This window comes from Micromesistius poutassou (genome assembly GCF_964030765.1).
Source record: "Micromesistius poutassou genome assembly, chromosome: 7".
Taxonomy (NCBI): Eukaryota; Metazoa; Chordata; class Actinopteri; order Gadiformes; family Gadidae; genus Micromesistius; species Micromesistius poutassou.
In genome coordinates, this window is record NC_140277.1 from 14,872,267 (window position 1) to 14,894,822 (window position 22,556).

Sequence of the window (22,556 nt, forward strand, 5' to 3'; positions counted from 1 at the left end):
CTCCTGCACGACGAAGCCTCCTCGTCGCCGATTGGTCGTTTCCCGAGAGCGTGACGCTACGAACCAAACTTCACCAGTACCTTGGCATTGATGGAAGAGGGAGGGGAAATTTAATGGCCGTCAATACCACTTCAAAATACAAAAAGTCGGGATAATCTCGAGCATTCACGTTGTTCGGCTCACCAGCGACGCCCACCGTTCCTAGCCAGGGCTTGGAGGACATGCACGGACGGGGAGCGGGCTTGCGGTGTAGTTTGGTAGGGCAGTGAACGGACTTTAGCCGCCTGGTTAGTAGTGACTGGAGAGATAAGGCCTAGCCGGTTGGATGCTAAAAAAACAAGCAGTCCATCACAGGAGTACAGTGGTGAGTGCGGCTTCTGTTTTGTCCCCTCGGAAATATTCTATATTCTATTCTATTCTATATTGTGTGTGTGTGTGTGTTATATATATGTGTTATATTGTGCTCCTGCGTGTTTCCACACGTCCCCACGGAGAGTGTAAACAGGAGAGTGGTGTTAGCTTAGCCACCGTGTTGGGGCTAACTTTACTGTAACTTGGAAACATGACTCGACCCTCCCCCCCCCACCACCCACCACCCCCAGTCGGAGTTAACGTGCTGCTAACCATATGTTATGGTGTCCGACCTAACCTGTGCAGATAACTCTTTGTTGCCTTGGCTGTGGATCCATGTGTTGTTGTTGTACTGGAGTAGCTGCGGTTGCGTTAGCCTCCATACAGGAAGGTGGTGGTGTTAGCAGCGACGCTGTGGTCGATCCATGAGGATCACTGCTTACCCATGAGCTAATGTGAATGTTGCAAGATGCATGGGATCGCAGTCGGACATAATTGTCTGACTGATTGTCCCTTTTTAAATTATACCAAATGATACATGTCGTTGTGACTCATTTCCATTGCAGTGGTTAATAATTTTGTGAACAAATGTATTTTGTGTAGTTTTTGTGATCAACGTCGTTTCAACGTGGCGATCATTCATCCCTAATGAACCGTACAGCTCACTGTTATGAATGATGTACTTGGCCTCTCTATTTTAAATGCAGTAGATCAGCCCCTATTCCCGTCAAATATCTTATCACACTATGACGTAGACAGTAACGTAAAGTTGATCAAATGTTGAAAGCCAGTTGTCACAATATTTCCTAGAGTGACTTTACATTTGTAGAAGAAGGACACTGAATCAATTTGTCAAGTCTCTGTGTGAAACTGAAACTGTTCCTCTTTCCACAGAGAATATGTAACATAGAGAAAGCAACATGACATCCAGATTTGGTAAAACATACAACCGCAAGGGGGGAGAAGCAAACTCTAAATTTGAAGAGGTCTTCTCTAACAAAAAACCCACTCTTACCACTAAGTGGGGGGAGACAACTTACAAGGCACAATTGGGGACCAAGAGGTCATCTTTAAAGTCTGATGTTGCGGAGCTCCCCAAGCGGCCCAGGCTTGAGGACAGCGACAGTGATGAAGACCCCTTTGGATTCGACAGCGATGATGAGTCAAAAACCGTCACCTCTCAGACAGTTGCCCAGTCTAAATCAGAGGATGGACATGCAACAACAAAACCTGCATCGGGACAGGCGACTAACACAAAGGCTGCTTTGGCCTCCTCGGTCACTACTGCTGGTAAGTCTTATTGACTAAAGCCCATTCTATGAATGTTGTTCACAGGTAGCACCGTGTGTCAACGGTTTGCACTGCTCAGTGGCTAGCACTGCAGCCTCGCAACAGGAAGTTCCCAAGAGGCCACCACTCAAGCCTTTCTGGGTGGAGTTGTTAATGTCCTCCCCGTGTCCGCATGGGTTTCCTCCAGGTTTCCCCTACACCAAAAAACATGTAGATAACTCTACTGCATCCATATCCAACATCCATGACTCTTACCTTCTGTTTTGGCTGCATGCAATGCTTCTTTGTGCTTGCAATCAACAGTCATTCAATGTATTTGCTAAATGTATGTAGTAATCAGCAACATGCTAGTTCGAAGTGGTAGCTACAGTTATTGCATTTCCCTCTAAATATTATGAACGCACAAGCAATTATGCATGTTTGGTTGAATGGAATGGTGGTGAAGAGAGTTAAACAAACCAATTACATGCTAAATGTTTGTGCAGCATAAAGGAAACATGCAAAATGTATTAAAATGTGAGGGGTACATTTGTACATTGCAGTTTTACTAATCTATGTTCTATATCTAGGTCTATGTTTGGACTCTCTGTTCCAAACAAAGCGTGTTCTGACTGTGTGCTCATTTCCCAATCAACAGCCAAGCAGACTTCTGACGAGAAGTTGGCGAAGAACAGCCAGTCGTGGAGCAGAACCACAGCATCTAATAGCACCCAGAAGCCCGCAGCCGCGTCCTCCTCGCTGAGAGACCGCAATCTGACAGCGACCTCCTCCCTATGCATGGATTCCACGCTGTCCAGCAAAGCTTCTGCTCAAATGCTACCTGAAGGAAGCCGGAACTCCCAGTTCACCTCCAGCAGCTCCTCTTACCAGGACGGGATGTCCTCAGAAGGCGTGCGTCAGGAGGAGACGGCGCAGGCCTCGGAGCTCCCAGCGGAGCCCATGGAAAACGTTGAGCCGTCGCCGTTCACCCTCAGGACGGCCAACTCCAGGAAGTACCAGCGGCCCGGTCGGGACGCCGCCTCCTCAGACAGTGCGGACGGTGGCGTGGCCCCAGAAACCCCCTGCGCCGCCGCCGACGCCAAACCCAACGCCACAGTGGGCGCCGGTGTCGGTAAGACCGCCGGCAATGCCAACACCGCGGCCGCTAAGGCGCCGGCGGCCGGCCGCGGTAGAGGCAGGGTAAGGGACTACACGGTGCTGCACCCTTCCTGTCTGTCGGTCTGCAACGTCACCATCCAGGACACCATCGAGCGCAGCATAGACGAGCTGGTGGCCCCCGCCGCACCCGCCGACCTGGGAGAGGCGGGCCTGATGAAGAAGAAGTCTGACGTTCAGCTGACCAAGACCACCAGGTAGGACGATGTTGGGGGGTTTTTTAGTCGGGTCAAAGCGGAAGCCACTTTCTCTCAGATATTGATATTGTGTCAATATTATTTTTGTTCTTTTCATTTTCTAACTTTGGGCAAGGATTAGATGCACTAAAACTCAATTAGCACTACCATTTGCATTTGTTTTTGCTGAAGAACTTTGCATTGCAACCGTTTATAATAAGGATTTTTGCTTCCATCTCTGTGACTTGTTTGTCACATTCTGTCACTTTTTAATGCAATGATGTTGGGGTCGATTTGGTTTTTAGATTTGTTGTGTGTTTTCCCCCTTGGTGCCGCTTGTGACAACTAACAACCCGGTTTGTATTCCTATTCGGTGTATCGATGAATATATTTGGTTTCTCGCTTGGTTCAGAGATATTTCTCATGAATAATTCCAACGGGTAAACAGCCGAGTCTAGATCCCCCCAGCTACACCAGAACCCACTAAAGGCATTCTGCGGCTGCTTCCCTGCGTCCAGGTTCCGACCGGTCAAGACGAAGAAGGACACCAAGCTGGAGTTCTTCGGCTTCGAGGACAAGGAGGAGGACCACGGCGGCTCGGAGGGCTCGGAGGGGGGCGTGGCCGGCGGCGGCGGCGGCAGCAGCTACAAGATCAAGTACTTTGGCTTCGACGACCTCAGCGAGAGCGACAGCGACGAGGAGGGCTCCCAGGTCAAGGAGAGGAAGAAGGCCAAGAAGGCCGCTGCCGTGGCGGCGGCGGCGCTGGCCGCGCTCAGCGTCAGCGTGGACAGCCCCCACACCAGCGACTCTCAGGACAGCCAGACCAGCAGCAACACAGGTACGGCCAGCTGGAATTGGGGGGGGGGGGGGGTGCTGCTTCAGGCTGGAAATTATTATTATTACTTGTTAACACTTTCCCAAGAAAAAATATTCCCGTTGGAGTTCTGGGAACATTCAAATAACTTAACGTTGTTTGGGCGATTCCCAAACTTAAGTACTTCCATGGGAAAACTCTCCTTGCACAGTAGCAGGAAAATAACCTTGAGGGGCACCCAGAAGAGGATATTGCTGTATTGGAGATCAATGGCTAGAATTAAAGCAATGTTTACCTTTTTAAATAGGCTAAATGTAAATCAATTGATGGATTTCTTTCTGTTGGTTTCAATTGGCTTGGACAAAAAAGCTGAAAAACAAAACCATTAATTATCACACTTGATCCAACGCTAAATTCTCTCTTGCATCAAAAATGCTCATCTAAAAACAGTTTTGAGTCTCAAAAAAGCAGAATATGTCCATTCATAACATGTCTAATTTTGTGTAACTAATTTTATAGTCAAGAAAAATATAACGCTCTGTGATCTTTTTTTATTATTATTATTATTATCATTATTATTATTATTATTATCATCAAGCATCACTTTTGTTTGATATTGCATCGATGTCAATATTTGCACAATGTTTTTCTTCTTGCGCTCGAGTCAACTGTTTGAACCCCGGTTGACAAACCTTTTAAAGCGATCAAAGGCTCATTTCCACCAATGGCGTGTCTCTAACAGATGGTCTGGACTTCACGGAGGACTCCAGCCCCGGAGCCCCTGACGGAGCCAAGGGGCGCTCAGGGAAGCCGGGGGACAAGTCCAAGGACATCATCACCGGATTCAAGAAGATCTTCAGTGGCCCCAAGAAGGTGAGGCCTCTAGTGGCTGTTTGGGTTGGAGTGTGTTCTGTAGCTGCAGAGTGTCATTGAGCCATCAAGTGGTCATCTTTACTAATTATTTCATAACCATGCTTTCACCGATTTGCATGCCTCTGCCCTTTCTGTTGGTGGGCAGTGCATGCACTAATGTTTTTTTAACAATGGCTTATGGTCGTTTAACAGCTGTTTTTTCCGATGCTGGGTCATTTGAAACAGTTGCAGACGCGACTCTAGGTTGTATGATTAAGCTTTTCTTTCTCGGGCAATGTAATTGAATTAAAGTCTCCATGGATAAAGCAGTAAGCCTGTTGTCTTAGCTCTTGCGCTCTGTCTCTAATATATATATATGCAGCCTATCTGCATAGTGCTGTTCCCAAGGCAAGAGTGAGAGCTATTTGCTCTACTCATTCATTGATCCATAATCTACTTGTTCCATCTGTTCAGTCATTTAAATCTGCGGAACGGCCTCCACGTATTCTGTTCGTGCTCTGCCTTATTGGAATGACTGTTGACTGAATATGCATATGAATGCTTGTCTTCCCAGTCTCCTGCTAAAGCCTCTTACAACGCCCGCCACTGGAACCAGCCCGAGCCCGAGGAGATTCCCCCACCACTGGCCCGCGCGCACACCGCTCCCGTAAGATCTCACCCGCTGTTTCCCGGCTAACACAAGCACCTCATCTTTTATCTTTTAGCAGTGCTGCTCCGTAAAATTTTGGCCAAGAGTTTATCCTGTTGTCCGGGTTTCGGATCCCCAAGGCTTGGAGAAACCTCCGGGACAGCATGCCTTTATGATATGATCTACACTGGAAGGTTCCTGTCACCTCTGTGGAATAACTCCTGGCACTCTTGTGTGGATAACACGTTTTGGGTGTGGCCAGCCTGCCTATCAAAACAGGCTGGATACAGTGGATCAGTGGATACAGATCTTTACTGAGATTATTTAGTTTGTATATCTTTTAGGGATGCACCGGTTTATTGGTTTATCGCCATTGGCAAATACAATTCATAGTAAGACGTTCACTGATGTCAGGGGCAATTTGGCAGTTTGTTTGTCTGTTGGCATACATTTTGAAATAGTTTAATTTTTTATCAAAGATTCTGTCATGGGAAGGCAGGTCTTTCTCGTTCAAAAGATAATATGATGACGATAATATTTTCTTTCATAATGATTTATTAGTTTCCACGGCACAAAAGGTGGAGTAAATGCCAACAAAACGGAATAAACAACTGTCTATTTGCCAAATTGTTCCCGTAAACCTCTGTATGAGCCCTAGTAGGCCTGGGCAATAAAGTATCGTGATAGACCTTTGATCAATATCAATATAAAACATGTTCAATATATATCAATAAGAGACTGGACCACCGAATCTAGCAGCTGGGTTTGTTACACAAACACGGTTCCATACTTTTAACCATATTTGAGTGTTTTTCGTTGTTGTATCGACATTGGAGTATTTATCAATGAAGAACAGTGGAAGGTCATATTAAGTGTTTAAATCCAGCATGGTAATTCCTAGTCTTTTTAGGTCATTAAAATGATCAATAGTATCGATCATCGTATGATCAAGTAATATCGTGATACGTCTTTCAGCCGTATCGCCCAGGCCTGAGCCCTAGCCCTTCAGTAACCATTTGGCCTCTTGTTCCACGTCCTCAGCCCACCTTGTCGAGCGGCAGCAAGGACGGTGCCGCCCACAAAGACGACGGGCTGTTCAAGGCCCCGCCGCCGCCGCCCAAGGTCATCAAGTCGGAGACCCTCCCCACCAGGCTCCACCAGGACATCGTGACCGCGCTCAAATGCAGGAAGGAACACAAGGAGGTGAGCGCTTCGACCGACCCCATGACGCGCACAATGTTTGCCGATGGGAACGCTGAGTCGGGCTGCGTGGCGGTCGCGTCGCTCTGTCAATAGATTTGTGTTTACTCACCGTCGCTGCTCGGAGGTCGGAGTTCAACCCAGTCTAGTGTCGTGGAGTCCAGCCAAGAGCAATCCAAATCTGCGCGGGGGGGGGGGGGTGGTAGTTGAACCAGCAGTCCTAAACAGCGAGAGGGGTTTATTTGAAGCAATGCGTTTGGTTATCGTCCTCAATTCAGATTGCAAGCATCTGCTGGATAGTCTCATCCCTCTGCACTTCTCCACACTGACAGCCAGTGTGCAGTGAGCATGCTGGCGCATATTAGCAGCTGTGCTTCTCTCAAGTCCGTGCTTCTCTCAAGTAGGCGCTACACACTGGTGGTCGGACCCCCCCCCTCCTCCACATACACTCACTAGGCAAAGCGCTTTGGATACAACGAAAAACACTATATAAAATTCATTCACTTGTATTCCTCACCAAACCAGTATCAAAGTCAAAATACTTTCTTTTTATGTTAGATAGATATCTATAGATCTTCTGGCTCTTATTTGCTCTTATTAGAGTCTGTGTTTTAAATGGCTTCCCAGCAGATGGGCATCTTGGCAAATTAATCAGCCAGCCACAGATGTGCTCAGGTAATCCATACTGCTGTTCCTATAAATCTCTGTAGCTAAAAGGCTCCCGTCTCTTCCCCCCCCCCCCACCCCCCCGCTGAGTGCAGACTAACAAAGCCCCCCCCTTCCCCCCCCCCCCCAAGGCTGTTTCCTTTGATAAGAACACTGCTATTGTAAGCACTAGCATATGGATGCTAGGCAATCTTAACGCTCCTCTATAGGCGGTGTCTACACAAACACATGCACACCGACACACAGCAGTACGTTTCTAACCGTGGTCTGTCCCCTCACAGCTGTACACCGTGGTGCAGCACGTGAAGCACTTCAACGACGTGGTGGAGTTCGGAGAGAACCAGGAGTTCACCGACGACTTCGAGTACCTGGAGACGGGGCTGAAGAGCAGCCAGCCGCTCAACACCAGATGCCTTAGGTGAGGAGGAGGAGGAGGAGGAGGCGGCGACCCAAGCCGTTTGTTTTGTTTGTGAGAGGAGGGCCGAGGGGAGGGCCGGTGGTCCTTTGTCCCGGCCCTGTACACTCAGTACCCTCGCTACACTTTATTTGTTGTTCTCCTGCTCGGGAAGCTGTTGTTCCTTCAGTGGCCCCCGCCGTGTGTCCACCTTTGTCCTTACTTATCCGTTGGATGCATTAATAATTAATGCATCCAACGGATAAGTAAGGACAAAGACAAACACAGCACACACACTGTAGTAGGCACAGTCGAGCCCAATAATTGGGTGTATAATAATAATTGGGTGTGTATAATTGGGTAAATGATGAGGCAGACAGATCTGTTTATGGTATAATTTGTTTCCACCCTGAGCGGGCGGGAGCCTCCTGCGCCGGCAGTGCGCTGCCTATACCGTGGGGGTCTGGTTCTTTGTATTGCATAGAATGGAGTCTTGGAAGTTGTTTTATAGGAGGGGGAAAAGAAGCAGGGAGTGGGACATTAAACGTTGAATCAGTAAAAACATCACGCCTCTAAACCTCAGGAGAACACGATGCTTGTTCCTCGGGACTTTAAACGGCCGTTGATGATTACCAGACGCCATGCTCTCCATGTTTTGGTTGCGATGTGATGTCTTGCTTCACACTTTGTTCCCTCAACGGTTTGGGGAACTAAGGGCAGGGCACGCAACACGTCTCATCGGTCCCTGATGATAAATCAGTCTGCCTTTTTTTTTTTAGGCTATTAAATGCTTTTTACAACTTAATCTAAGTTAATAAATACTACAATAACCGTTTGAAGCGTTTGATGAATGATAAAAGCGGCGCTTCAAATCCCTCCCTGCCCCGTGCTGCCATTTCAACCGTGTATGACCATTTATTTCCCCCGTTTATGAGTTACGCGTATCTCTTCCACGTTACGTGTCCTTGAATGAGTGTTAATTGTGCTGGTTTTTGATAAACGATGAAAGGCCCTACAAGGAGTACGGCTTCAGTTGAGGTGTGACCGCAATAGTAACACGATGGATGCTAATGACCTCAAATGTTCCCATTGTATTTCCACCGGATTGGATACCCCCTGCGAAAAGTGTTATTGAGTGTTTCGAGACGCCAGAGTTCACACGGTAGCTCTTTGTGAAATGTGTTTCACAAAGTGTTATTTTCACAACTGTAAAGGTTGTAAAGCATTTCTGTAGTGGATTCTTGAGTGGCGATGAACCGTATAAGGGGCAGATGGTTCGCTTTCAAAAGTATTTTTTTGGTTATTTCCCCTCCCTTGCCCTCTCCCAATATCCATCTCCCCTCCACCTCACCTCGGTCTTTCTTTCTCCCTCCCTCTCTCTCCCTCTCTCTCTCTCTCTCTCTCTCCGGTCTCCAGTATAATCAGCCTAGCCACGCGCTGTGCCATGCCCGGTTTCCGGATGCACTTGCGGGCCAGAGGAAAAGTGGCGCACGTTTTCAAGATGATCAGCGACGCACCACAGCATCCGGTCAGTGGAACTCTTAAGTGTCTCAACCAAAATAGTATTTTGATCGTTTGTTAATTCTCAGATTTTTAAGTTTGTAATTTTGTCGATGCCTTTTGAGCTTTTATTTAAGTGACTTGCGGTCTTCTCAAACGGGCATGATCTGTTTCCGTAAGTTTTGATCAGGTCACATCAAACTTCCCAAAGCATCCCAATCCTCATTACCTTTTTAAAGGGTGGCAATTTGCATAAAGTAGTACCATTGGTGATGGGTTTCCCCTGGTCCTTCAGGCATAATTCAAACATATTTATTCCAAAATCCATATTTACCCAATTAGAGGTTTGCAAGCACACCAATCATCAAAACACATTTAAATGCGAAAAACTCCTTGGCTTGCCATTCCAGTGGCAAGCTTTCCTTTTTGTTTTGTCCAGGTCGAGGAAGTTCTGACCTTGTCTGGGACTGAACCCCTGACCCTGTGTAGTTGCCAAGCATCCCATACTGAATGAAAGCCTTGTTTACCCTCCATATCGTCCCAGAACCTGGCACTGTGCACCGCGGCCCTGATGTACATCCTGAGCCGCGACCGGCTGAACATGGACCTGGACCGGGCCTGCCTGGAGCTGATGATCAAGCTGCTGGAGATGGACCAGCTGATCCCCGTTCAGCCGGCCCCCCAGGACCCCCAGGACCAGCAGGACCAGCCGGACCAGCTCACCCCCAAGGAGGTGGCCAAGGTCAAGGAGAAGATCCGCAAGCTCTGCGAGACGGTGCACAACAAGCACCTGGACCTGGAGAACATCACGGTGAGCGGCGCCGCAGCACGCAGGAGATTAGCTGCACCCCCAAATAGATGTAATCGTGTTGTTTTAATGGAGCACAGCACAAGGAGCGTGTGCGTACATGGCCTTTTCTTTTCTTTGTTTAAGGAAAATTGGAAGACATTATCTTGCGTTGGTTCCGTGTGCTTTGGGCTGTACAATGATTCTCCGCGCCTCGCGTTGAGATTGTTATGGATTGGTCGGCTACTGCGTGAGGTGGATACCGCAGTCATTAGAGATGCATCGATGCGGGGCTGGGAAATTTGTTCTATATCGGGGTATTTGTACCTACAAGTATCCCAGGTATAGAGGTGATACTAGACGCATGTATTGCTGATGCTTAATGGAACCTAACGGGGTTGTCGTCGTTGAGGCATTGTTCTTTATATCAAGGCAGTAGAAAAGGGCTGGTGGGCCGAGGTGCTGACCCTGTCTGTCTGTCTGTCTGTCTGTCTGTCTGTCTGTCTGTCTGTCTGTACCAGACGGGCCACCTGGCGATGGAGACGCTGCTCTCTCTGACCTCCAAGAGAGCCGGGGATTGGTTCAAGGAAGAGCTGCGACTCCTCGGGGGCCTGGACCACATCGTGGACAAAGGTGTGTGTGTGTGTGTGTGTGTGTGTGTGTGTGTGTGTGTGTGTGTGTGTGTGTGTGTGTGTGTGTGTGTGTGTGTGTGTGTGTGTGTGTGTGTGTGTGTGTGTGTGTGTGTGTGTGTGTGTGTGTGTGTGTGTGTGTGTGTGTGTGTGTGTGTGCGCGGGCGGGCGGGTTAGGGCTACAGCGATTTATTGATCGATTTATCAAATCAAATTTGTTAATCGATTATTCACTAATTAACATTAATACATCAAGTACAAATATCAAACGTTTGCTCCTAAATGTTGCGGATATATTTAAATATGTGGATCATTCTTTGCTTCTTGTGAGAAAAAGCAAGCGCACTTAGGACATCATTTGTGATTCTGGAAATTTGTGATGGCATTTGCTATTATTTATGGCATTTTATAGACCAAGTGATTAATCTAAAAGACGGCGTAAGATTAATCGCCTATGACAATAATGGTTAGTAGCGTGTGTGTATTAGTGTTGGCGTGTGTGGGTATCTTGAAGATGGCGATGAAGAATCGGTCATTTCTTTTTGTTCCTTGTAAAATGTTACAAAGAGTGAGAACTGAGGCAGAGCTCTTTGCCCCCTCTCTCTGAAACTGTGAAATTGCATAGTAATTGTGTGCGTTTCCCCACAGTGAAAGAGTGCGTGGAGAACTTGAGCGAGGAGGACGACAAGGAGAACCTGGTGGCCGCCTTGTGGGGAGCGGAGCGGTGTCTGAGAGTGCTGGAGAGCGTGAGTACCACTCCGCCTGCCCGCCGCCACGCTTAAGGGCGGCTGTAATTGAACGCAGTGGAGGCCGAGGAAGAACAGCAGATTCAACCTTTAAAAAAAAATGAATCTTAACATTTACAAATACAGCATCCGGCTGGAGAGTGCCATTAATCAAGTGTCTCGCTCTTCTGATCACCGTCTTCCATCTTCTCTCCGACGGACACGTGGAACCGTTACAGGTGACTGTGCAGAACCCGGAGAACCAAGGCTACCTGATCGCCTACAAGGACTCCCAGATCATCGTGTCGGCAGCACGGTGAGAAACACAGAAGATAGATAGATAGATAGATAGATACTTATATATATTATTATTATATTATTGATCCCCAAGGGGAAATTCAAGGTCACAGTAGCTTTAAAGACATTACACATACAACATAAACATGATTATAAAAAAAGAGATCTACATGAATACTATGGACAATAAGAGATACCAAATAAAATATAATGTCCACATGAATGTGCTAAGGGCTGTATAGGCTTGCAGTGACAGGACTGGGACTGACCCTGTGGTACAGTGATACATTATGTATGGTAAGGTGCACGATGATAGTGTGTGTCACGATGGTAGTGCAAATAGAAAAGGCAGTGGCAAGGATAAAGTATAAAATCCAGAGACCGGCATTAAATAAAATATGGACAATATAAAAACTATATAGACATTGTAATAATATAAAAAACGATAACAACTGTAGCAGTACAAGGATAGTTTGAGAAATAATAATAAGAAGAAGACCCAAGAAGACCCAAAGTATTAAATTCTCATACTATTTTCAAAATAGTCATCCGTATTTATTCTGTATTTATTTTTCGAATGATTCTATGTTGGAAAGATTCTGTTGGAAATAATGTGCCCTCCCATGCCTGTCCCTCTCGTGTATCCCTCTCCTCCCCCCTCAAAGCTGCTCTGTCCGTCCCACTGCGATGAGTTCACTGCTCATTTGCAGAGCTTGATTAGACGCCCGCTATTGGCAGGCATGTTCCCCAAGCATGGAGACGGAGGGAGGAATGTGGCGTCGTGTGGCCTTCAAACCTCATCTGATTTAGCATATTAATTAGGGCGCAGCCAATTGATCAGCCAGGCAGCCAGCCAAAAGGGCAGATAGTTACACAAATGTGATCCGCAGTGCCTACCTCTTGCTCGTTAATTTCGGTGAACTGACCTGCCTTGATCGCCTTTCCATGTTTTGAAAAGTTTGAAATTGTGTTAAAAGTAACCACGGTCGTGCGACTATTATTTGCTTAATTTTCGTGTGTGTGTGTGTGTGTGTGGTGTCCAGAGGCCTGCGCTGCTGCGAGGACATGATCCAGCGCTACAGCCGCGCTCTGAACAACAGCTCCCTGTGCGCCGGCTCCGAGCTGCCCCACTGTAGCTTCAGCAACGTGGGCAAGGCCGTGGAGGACTGCATGCGCGCCGTCATCGGCGTGCTGCTCAACCTCACCCACGACAACGGTAAGTCCCCCGCCATCCGTTACATGGACCGGGTAAGTGAGGTAATCTCCGCCCCTGCTGCCAGTAAAAGTCCCTGTTGGAAAAGGAGCCAGCAATTACCACAGGCTTTCCAAAAATCATAAATCGTGTTTTTTTAATTTATTTTTTTACCTCCGTTCATTTTTCTATCCAAGGCTTCAGCATGTGCTACGCAATCCATGTGCCATTTGAAATCAGTTGTTGTTGGCTGGTGTTCAACATTAGCCTGATGTCGCCAGATCAATTCTCAAATGCGTGTCGCTCTGGAACCTCTGTTAGTTTTGCATTTCCAAGGGTTGTTATCAACAGGCGCAGACCAAAATGCCTCAGGACGCAATGGGGTAGACCATTTGCCAATCGGAGCAACAAAAACGTGGGACACATCCGGCAGGCAACCATCTTGGAAATGATCAAAATGCCTCAGCGGCGCCCCCATTAGGCATTCCTCTGCCCTGTCATCGTGTTAGACCTGCCATATTCTAGATGGTTGTGATTGTCCCAACCCAGGCCAGTACTGCTGGAAATCTGTCAGATGGGAGCGAGGCCAGATACATTTGCCAGAGCAAATATAACCTGAGCTGGAAGATTTGGCTTCTGGATCAATTTCATAGTGTGGCTAGATTGTCCCCACTACCCCTCAAAAAGCAAATATAGCGTACACAAGTTTTTCTGTGTTTATTGTTGAATCAATATGTCATTACTATCAGCAGCATTGTGGTGTACGGCATTATAACTTTAAAGTGGTCAGGCACCCCGAACCTTTAGAGTCGGATTACTTGAGTCATGAAGGGTGATTTTTACGGTTTATACGTCACAACAGTAGATGTCAACGGTGGGGCCAAAGCTATCAGGGCCCACATGAGCACAGCCAGGGCCACTGCGTGTGTATGCATGTACGTGCACGTGCCTGGACGAATGAATCGCAGAGAATAATATAGGGGCTGCTGAGGTTTGATAACGATGGATTATGAGAGCGGCCAGGCCTTCAATTTGGCAGGTAATCCAGATGGTGTCGTGGATATATGAATAATAATAACACGTCTATTCAGTAGCGTCTCCCCATGTTATACATCACTGTGCCCCAACATAACCGTGTGTGTGTGTGTGTGCGTGTGCGCAGAGTGGGGGAGCACCAAGACTGGGGAGCAGGACGAGCTGATCGTGACGGCCCTGAACTGCGTGCTGCGGGCCCCCCGCTACATCCCCCAGGAGCAGCGCTTCGACATCCGCGTCCTGGTGAGAGAGCGGCCGGACAGAGCCCGGCCACGGCTGGTGGTGGTGGTTCTGCGTTGGGCAGAGAGAGGTCTGCGGTGTAACGGCAGCACCGTTGTGTCACGTGAAGTACTGTTGTGTTAGAGGGGTCATTGTGGTCGCTTGCGTGTTGTCCAGGCAGCAGATTGCCGTTGCATAAGGGCAGAGGCGTGTGTGCGTGGACGAGGGAGAGCTGTTTTCATCTGCTTGTGCCTAGGGCTGGGCGATAAGGTCCAAAATGATTGTTTTTTTTTATTTTGATTGGTAATTATCACCATATATAATTAATAATAATAATAATACATTTACAGCGTTAAGAGAGTCCTCCTTAAGACAGTACCCTCAAGAAACCAGAAGGTTAATTATGATTTATAACATGCAATTAATGTGATGCCTTGTTTCATCATAAATGATGACTGAACATTGATTAAATAAATTAAAATAATCTGTAAACAACTGCTGGGATTCCCCTCGCAGCGACTGCCTGGTTTCAAACGTCTCTCACACATTTTAGAGGACGCACGCTGAACATTGATTAAATATAATAAATATGTAAACGACGGCTGGAGACCGAGTAGTGCTGAGGGAGCACAACATGTTTGGGGAAACATGTTTTCACTCTCGCAGCGCATACTTATTCATGACACTCATTAACTGAGCTTCTCGGGAGCCATGTTTTTCCACCCCGCTGGTAGTTGCGCAGGTTATTTATTTGTATCGCTTCGATTTTCTTTTTCGTACTACAGGGTAATGGCTGAAAGAGTACACATGTGTTGAATGTCAAACTTCAAAAGTTTGACTAGCAGGAGGGCTGGGCTGTTGGCTACTAGACAAAATGGTGTGACCAGCGCTTGGAGTAGTGTGATTTCCACGTGGGTGATTTCCCTCAGTTGTTTTCCGGGGCTCTGCATGCGTGTATGTCATCGCGCTCTGTCGTAGCCTATCGTATTGATGCTGTTAAATGTATATCGGAAATGTATTTAAAAATATATCACCGTTATCTCGGCAGATTTTATCGCTCTGATATTAATATTGATTTATCGTCCAGCCCTTCTTGCACCCTCCTTTTTCTTCCTTCTGTAGTCTTTTTTTTTTATCTGCGTGTGGTTCGTTTTAATGTCCTCTCTTTCCCCGTGTTTGTGTTTATCGCCTCACCTTAACAAACCCTTCGCTTGACCACCAGGGTCTGGGCCTGCTGATTAACCTGGTCGAGTACAGCTCCCGGAACCGCCACTGTCTGGTGGAGATGGATTACGCCCTGTCAGAGGGTTGCCTGGACGACAGCAGCCTGGGCCCGCCCCCCCAGGAGCCTGCAGTGGCAGCGCCGGGCCAGGGGGAGGAGCCTGCAGTGGCAGTGCCAGGGCAGGGGGAGGAGCCTGTAGTTTCAGCGCCAGGACAGGGGGCGGAGCCCGCTGCCCTCGTACCAGACGGACCTTCGGCCGACGGTGAAGACAAACCCCCGAGCACCGGGGCTCTGGCTGCCCTGGTGAAGGTAGGCATCCCGCCAGGTCCTACACTCCGGTCAAACACTCAGATCAGTGGATGGATCAGTGGATGACGAGTCATGAGTTTGTGGTACCCTGAACACACGCGTACAAACACGTTTTGCTTGTCCTCCATTTTGTGAAAATATTGGAGCTTTTTAAGTGTGGTGCTCATGATGCAGCAGAACCCTCCGTATCGATCAAGGATAAGCCCCATAATGATTAATGTATTGACCGTTGATGGTATGGTTTCTGCCTATATTTGTTGTGACCTCGGGGTGCGAACAAGTTCCTGCAATGCTCAGGATCACAATGTCAAACGTAAATTGGAATACATAACGAAGGCGCTTATGGGTCCAGGGTGTTTTTTTTTTTTTTTTTAACATCCTCCGGCTGTAACGCTCTACGCTCTTGGGACGTTTTGACGGAGATTGAGTGCACACAAATAACTAGGGCTGACCTCCTGACGTGACTGCACGGTTTATACAAACTGGTTTGTGTTTGTTCCCTCATTTTTGCTCCCCTTTTGAATTATTAAAAAGTCCTGGGCCCCATCGGATCCACACATACGTCTCCTTAACGAGTGACATCTGTCTCTCTCCTCTTCCCCCTCTCTCTTCTCTCTCTCTCTCCTCTTCTCTCTCTCTCTCTCTCTCTCTCTCTCTCTCTCTCTCTCTCTCTCTCTCTCTCTCTCTCTCTCTCTCTCTCTCTCTCTCTCTCTCTCTCTCTCTCTCTCTCTCTCTCTCTCTCTCTCTCTCTCCTCTCCCCCTCTGTCTCCTCTTTTCCTGCTCTCCTTCCTCTCTCTCCCCGCTGTCCTCCGTATCATCTTATCCCTCTCTCTTATCTCCTTCCTCTCTCTTATCTCCTTCCTCTCTCTCTCTCTCTCTCTCGCCCCCCAGCTCTTCCTGGAGCGCGAGCGGGCTGCCATCCTGGCCGAGGCCAAGACTGACGACCTCATCAGCGAGGCGCCCAAGCCGGCGCTGGACCAGAGCGGGGAGTGGAAGGAGACGTCCGGGGAGATCCAGTGGGTGGCGGCCGAGACCAAGGAGGGGGCGGAGCCTCAGGAGCCAGAGAAGAAGAAGGAGGAGGAAGAGGAGGAGCTGGACCTGAACAAAGGTACGCCCGGGGGCCTCTTGACGCAGGGCGGCTCACGGCGGGACGATGGATTCCAGATTAGTTATCCATCGTGTCGCTCTGATAATGAATTTATGTTTAATGGGAGGGGTATTTTATGTCTGCTCTTAAAGTCGCGGACAATATGTGGACCTCTGCACCGGCACTATGCCATTTTGTGACTGCGGCCATCGCTTTAGGTCAAACCCATTTGTAACTTTGCCAGCGTCCGTTTTATTCCAAATGATTTTTCTTGCCAAGCTTTTGTAGTGTCCACGGCACCGAACAACTAAGGAGACTTTCAAATCTATTTTTGGTCTGGGAGAAATCGACAAAAGGATGTCCTAAAGCAAAAAACCTTTTTTTTTTTTTTTACTGGGTGTTGCCCCGCTGCGTTAAACCTCGTCTATTTTATACCAGTCTGATCTTAATTTCTAGACTTGTACGTTATTTAGGTTATTTCAATCATGGGTTGCAAATGGAGCTGCCGCGTAGATGTCAGCACAAGCCAGGCTACCGTTGTTGACACCTGTGAGGGATTAGCATCTTTGCAGGGCGCTGTTGTAACCAGGATTTGTGCAGGTTTGGTGGGAGAATCACTAAATGTAAGACATTAACATTGAACCGACACACACACACGGAATTACACATGCATTAATATGCATGAGCATGTCCCTCATTTACACATAAATAGACATAACGGCATACCATTTGAAAAATAATGAATATTGAGCAGATATTCGTGGTCTGTCGTAAAGCAATCTAAGCTGGGACGAACACCCACATTCAGCTGTCACAGTCATTGGCGTACACTATTGCTCCCACCCAGACTCAGACCACAGGTTTACCCATTCCTTCCCCAGTCAGCATTGCTTTATTCCGGAGCGGGAATATCCACTCACTGTCTTTTCTAAACTGAACTGTTTGACAAGACACATGATACATGGTCGGTTAACAACTCGTGACTTATTATTGCTATTTTAGTTGACGCCCTGGTGTGGTTTTTGCAGCGTACGAACAATTGCCCATAAAGACAGTGAGTCAGCTGGCACATCCCTGCTCAGATACGTCTATGAAGAGATCCCCATCGGGCCAGCTTAGTCCATTGAGGTTTGGAGTGTTATGTTCAGATGAAACCGCACAAAACCGCGTTACGCAACTCGCCGAAAATTAAAACCCGCTTCTGATATCCAAACCTCTTCAGAAGAGCGAGTCCCCTCTGCTTGTGAAAGTGATGTGCAAGGCTTTTATTTCGGGTCGCAAGGGTCACAGCCATGCTCTTCTGGGCGGTTTGCTCATTCGGAGGTTGTTGGTGTCGTGACAGTAATCCCGTAAAGCTGTAATGGTGGTCACAGTCTCTGCGTTGTGCATGTGTGTTCCTGTCACTGTGCAGCTCTGCAGCACGCTGGCAAGCACATGGAGGACAGCATCGCAGCCTCCTACACCGCCCTGCTGTTGGGGTGCCTTTGCCAGGGGAGCCAGGTACACGCACACACACACACACACACACACACACACACACACACACACACACACACACACACACACACACACACACACACACACACACACACACACACACACACACACACACACACACACACACACACACACACACACACGTGCAGACACAGACCCGTGCCAACACCCCCCATACTTACATACACACACGCGCACATGCACCCACGCACATGCGCAAACAAGACAATTTTCCCTACTAAATAACATCCCATGCGTTAACAATACTATAAACTGATATTGTTAACAGTGTTTACTGATGAAATATTTCAGTATTGTGATTATGTGTTCGTATTTCTGTTCTAGAGGTTTCTTGTTGGAAAAGCCTGATCGTTTAACTTTTCATGATAGAAAGCTACTTGCAATTTGCTCCCCTGCCTAAATTCTTGATTTATATGAAATGCTTGATGTATCTGTAGGTCAAGCCCCAACAGCAGTGGGTTAGTGAATATTTGGTGTTTCGGAAATGTCCTTTTAGATCAAATCCCTTGTCATTTCATTAAGAGTTGCTTCTCTTGGAGGATAAGGCCTGGTGTAAATCAGTTTTTCCTATCGCCTTGCATCTTCAAACGAAATAACCAATATGTGCTGGAATCATCCATCTGTGGTTTTGTCAAGAGCCCACAAGCAGAACTGTTGCAGTGGTCAGCAGCATCCACTCATAAGATGGATTCAGGCATCATCTCTCATTCGTAAACCTCTTTGTTCAAAGGAAGCCAGGGGGTTTGATTGTAAAAAAAAAAACACAACAAAAAAAACAAAACACTTTGAAATGCGAATAACTGTATTACACAGAAGTTTGGTTACACTTTGTCCAGCCGTCACAAAACACAGATGTGTGGAGGATTTCATAAATAACAGAATGACCTCTCCATGACTCTGGATGAGGAGTACCCTGATCTGCATTAGCAGTAATCTGACGTCATGTTAAAGATAGCATTGTCTCATACAGACAATGCTATCTTTAACATGGGCATTGGTCCCAGGATATTCCCCCTTTCCACGATAACAGGCCGGCAGGGATTATGCCGCTTTCATTCTGGGATTTTTTTTTCATTTATTTCACTATTTATTTGTATTTGCGCTCAATCGACTTTGATGTATTTTCCCTAATAGGTTCCTTTTTTTTTAATGAAACCACTATCCAGCGAGTGCTCACACAGGTTACAGCTTTTTGACGCGTGTTTCCATCTGCGCTCTTAATTTGTGTTTGTGCGTTCCACATCTGTGTCTGTGATATGTGTGTGTATGTATGTGAGCGTACTGACTCGTTATCTCCTCGTGCAGATGAACGCGACTACTGTGAGGGAACACCTGCCCAATGGAGACTTCTCCATCATGACGGAAATGCTGAAGAAGTTCTTGAACTTCATGAACCTCACTGTGAGTGTACGCTGTCCTCGGCATGCTGTGTTTGTTAACGGGCTGCGACCTTCTCATTAACGCTGATTACAAGGGCGGTTTGTGTTGCGAGTGAGAGGGGTTGGTGAGTGTAAACAGAATTAGGCACATTAGAACAAATGCTCATGTTGTGGCAAAATTTCTTCTAAGAGCGGGTTGGCAGCTAATTGGGCTTCACAGCAATGATGGATAATTGGTTGGTTTGGCGTTAAACATGGGACTCTGGGAGCCGGTGATGATGTAAGGGCATCAGCCCACCTTATTTTTTGTAGGGTATCCTGAAATCCTTTCAGTTTTAAAAACCGTTGACATTTCACAGCAACGTCCACGCATTCGTACAGAGTTTGTAATGGACTCCACCGGTGCAGTGCCCACTGAAAACATGCCTGTTCACCAGGGATCAACCGCTTAGCCCCTGGTGTTGCTGCTGGAGGCTCTATAGTGAGCTGCTGGCTGCAGTTCGACCGGGCCCTCAGCAGTACTGCCGGCCAGGGTGACGTTGAGCGGATGAGCTGTTAACAGACATGCGCACATAGACTCCTCTTATTCTAGTTAAATGGGTTTTTAAAGCATACACACAGTCCACTTTTGTGCCAAGAACAATATTAAAACCGATTCCCATCCCCTGAAACACGCTCGTACTGTATGCATATATATAATAAAAATCATCTGAAAATATTCGGCTATTTGACAAACAAACCGACTGATGTTTATGAAACTATAAGCAGGTTATAAGCAGCCTTGTATTTATTATGACGGATACCAACCCGAGGAAAATGTTTTTTTAAACACTGCTCGCAAAATGCAAATTTCATTCACCTCATTTAAATACTAATTTGCACATCTACACCGGTACCTCTTTAGCTGTCCACACGCATACTTTCTCTGGGCGCTTTTCTGTAATTTTGGCAAGACGGCGCATAAGCCTGAGTATACCAGCAGCATTGTAGCTATGTAATTCCGGTAAGCTGGGCGCACTCCGCTGTCGAGACTTTGCATGAATTAACGGTTAGATTGAATTGCACACCATTCAGAGACGCCTGGTCGCCCCGGGCCGTCTCATGTCAAGGAAGCCCTTTCTTGTGAAATCAGTGGATACCTGTGCTCCAACATTGACATGTTTTCTTCTTCTCTCCCACTCCTCTCCCCCCCACCCCCACCCCTCTCTCTGTCTCTCCCACACTGCCTCTGGCCCGCTCTCATCTCTCTCTCTGTCTGCGGATCACTCGGCCATCAGTGCTCCGTGGGTACCACAGGACAGAAGTCCATCACGCGGGTTATCGAGTACCTCGAGCGATGTTAACACACCTCTCTATTTTCTCTCTCTCGCTCTCGCTCTCTCTCTCTGGTCTCGCTCTCTCTCTCTCTCTGGTCTCGCTCTCTCTCTCTCTCTCTGGTCTCGCTCTCTCTCTCTCTCTCTGGTCTCGCTCTCTCTCTCTCTCTCTCTCTCTCGGCTCTCTCTCTCTCTCTCGGCTCTCTCTCTCTCTCTCGTCTCTCTCTCTCTCTCTGGTCTCGCTCTCTCTCTCTCTCTGGTCTCTCTCACTCTCTCTCTGCCTCGCTCTCCCTCCCTGCATCTCTGGGCCCACACACACACACATGCACGCACACACACTGACTGCACAGCAAGGCGGGGTAGCACGGTGGTCGTGGCGTGATGCCCACCTTGAATGGAGCGACCAGGGCGGGTCGTCTGGGCGCTGTCCCCACAGCGCCCCCTCTCACTTCAGACGGCTGACAGATAGATGACGGGGCCGATTGTGATCCCACTCACCCGCTGTTATGGACAGACACACCGGCACACGCAGCTCCCCCCCCCCCCCCCCCCCCCGGTAGCATGGTGGGCGAAGACCCTCAGCCTCGCACCAAAGGCCATGGAGCCCCATCGACGGCGCGACCCCACACCCATCCACCCTTCTCGACTTGCTGTGTGTAGCGTTACCTACGGTAACGGGGGGTGGTCCCCGGAATAGCCAGAAGCCTATCTAGGAGTCTGGACCGGTTCCTGTCGTCCACCCCCCCACCCCCTCCTTCCCCCTGGTAGGATCGCATCCCTTTAACTAGGACCGGTGCTCCACCCAACGGTGGAGTTAATGGCTGGGGCAGGGCGGGGGGGGGGGGGCGGGGCATCTGGTTGCTGGGGCAGGGTCTGTGCTTAACATTGTGCGGTCACAGAGTGTTTGTTCTCAACAGGAGTGCTTGGCCCAAGTGGGAACTTAAGATTTCATATTTCATAGATCATTACATTTTAATACGGCCCCACAGCCCCGAGCGAGGATGGGAACCGGCCACTGGAAAGCACGGCTTGCGTTCATGAATTTTTAGAGTGTTCCATACGTGTTCGTGATACTTTATTTTTTTATCTTTTTTTGGACGCGATCAGTTTTAAAGCGAGAGTCACTGTGTTTAGGATAAGTTCATGCCTTTATCAACGTGCATGTTTTTATTACTGGCTTGATGGTGGATAACAAAAGGTTATAAGATTTTATAATTTTTCTTCTCTGATTGTTGCCATTTAGTTTTTTTTTTTGTTTTTTTTTTACAATACAGATGCAAAACAAATTTTGAGAGGTTTTGTTTTCTGATAATGGCATGGGTTCTTCTTTTGATTTTATTTAAACATTAGTTTTGATAAAATTAGTCTTAGGGTTGGGCTTCTAACGTCTGTGTCCTTGGCTGAGCGTGGCACCAAAATCAAATATGACAAATGATTGAATGTCATACTACTACTTTGCCAGTATCAGTCAAGAGTTTTCCAGATATTTAATTTGGAATCCATTAGGTATCGTATAATTAGGGATTTAAACTTGTTTCTTAGAATACTCAATATTGAGCCTTTGTTTTAAAATCTGTGTTTCTGAGTTTGAAGGGGTCCATTTCACCATGTTTTTATTTCCTCTGCGTCGGAGTGCCCTTGGACATGCCACATATACCACGTATGCTACAGCTCCGTTGTCGGACATGGGATTTGAACTGCTGTGTGTGTGTGTGTGTGTGTGTGTAGGACTCAAGCAAAAACTACTGTCGACTCATTTAGCAGGATAATAATGTTTTATGTTCATTTCATGTTCAC

At 47.5% G+C, this 22,556-nt stretch overlaps 1 protein-coding gene across 1 annotated transcript; it reads left to right on the plus strand.

The window, feature by feature from the left end:
- The first annotated feature begins 98 nt into the window (after positions 1-98).
- Positions 99-20,914, plus strand: wapla (WAPL cohesin release factor a). Its single transcript, XM_084470933.1, has 20 exons — positions 99-364; positions 1,246-1,641; positions 2,279-2,993; positions 3,491-3,810; positions 4,529-4,659; positions 5,213-5,305; positions 6,329-6,490; positions 7,435-7,571; positions 8,964-9,075; positions 9,592-9,858; positions 10,356-10,467; positions 11,112-11,209; positions 11,428-11,504; positions 12,529-12,701; positions 13,840-13,955; positions 15,154-15,462; positions 16,354-16,570; positions 17,961-18,049; positions 19,373-19,468; positions 20,724-20,914. The coding sequence occupies exons 2-20, from the start codon at positions 1,272-1,274 to the stop codon at positions 20,787-20,789; spliced, it is 3,660 nt and encodes a 1,219-aa protein (XP_084327059.1). The 5' UTR covers positions 99-364; positions 1,246-1,271; the 3' UTR covers positions 20,790-20,914.
- Positions 20,915-22,556: the final 1,642 nt, after the last annotated feature.

What these genes read in the sequence shown, in the direction of transcription:
- wapla (XM_084470933.1), top strand. Translation starts at nt 1,272, where the DNA reads ATGACATCCAGATTTGGTAAAACATACAACCGCAAGGGGGGAGAAGCA. An exon ending in CTCAACACCAGATGCCTTAG is followed by an intron (nt 7,572 to 8,963) that starts GTGAGGAGGAGG and finishes TCCGGTCTCCAG; the next exon opens with TATAATCAGCCTAGCCACGC. An exon ending in GGAGCTGGACCTGAACAAAG is followed by an intron (nt 16,571 to 17,960) that starts GTACGCCCGGGG and finishes GTCACTGTGCAG; the next exon opens with CTCTGCAGCACGCTGGCAAG.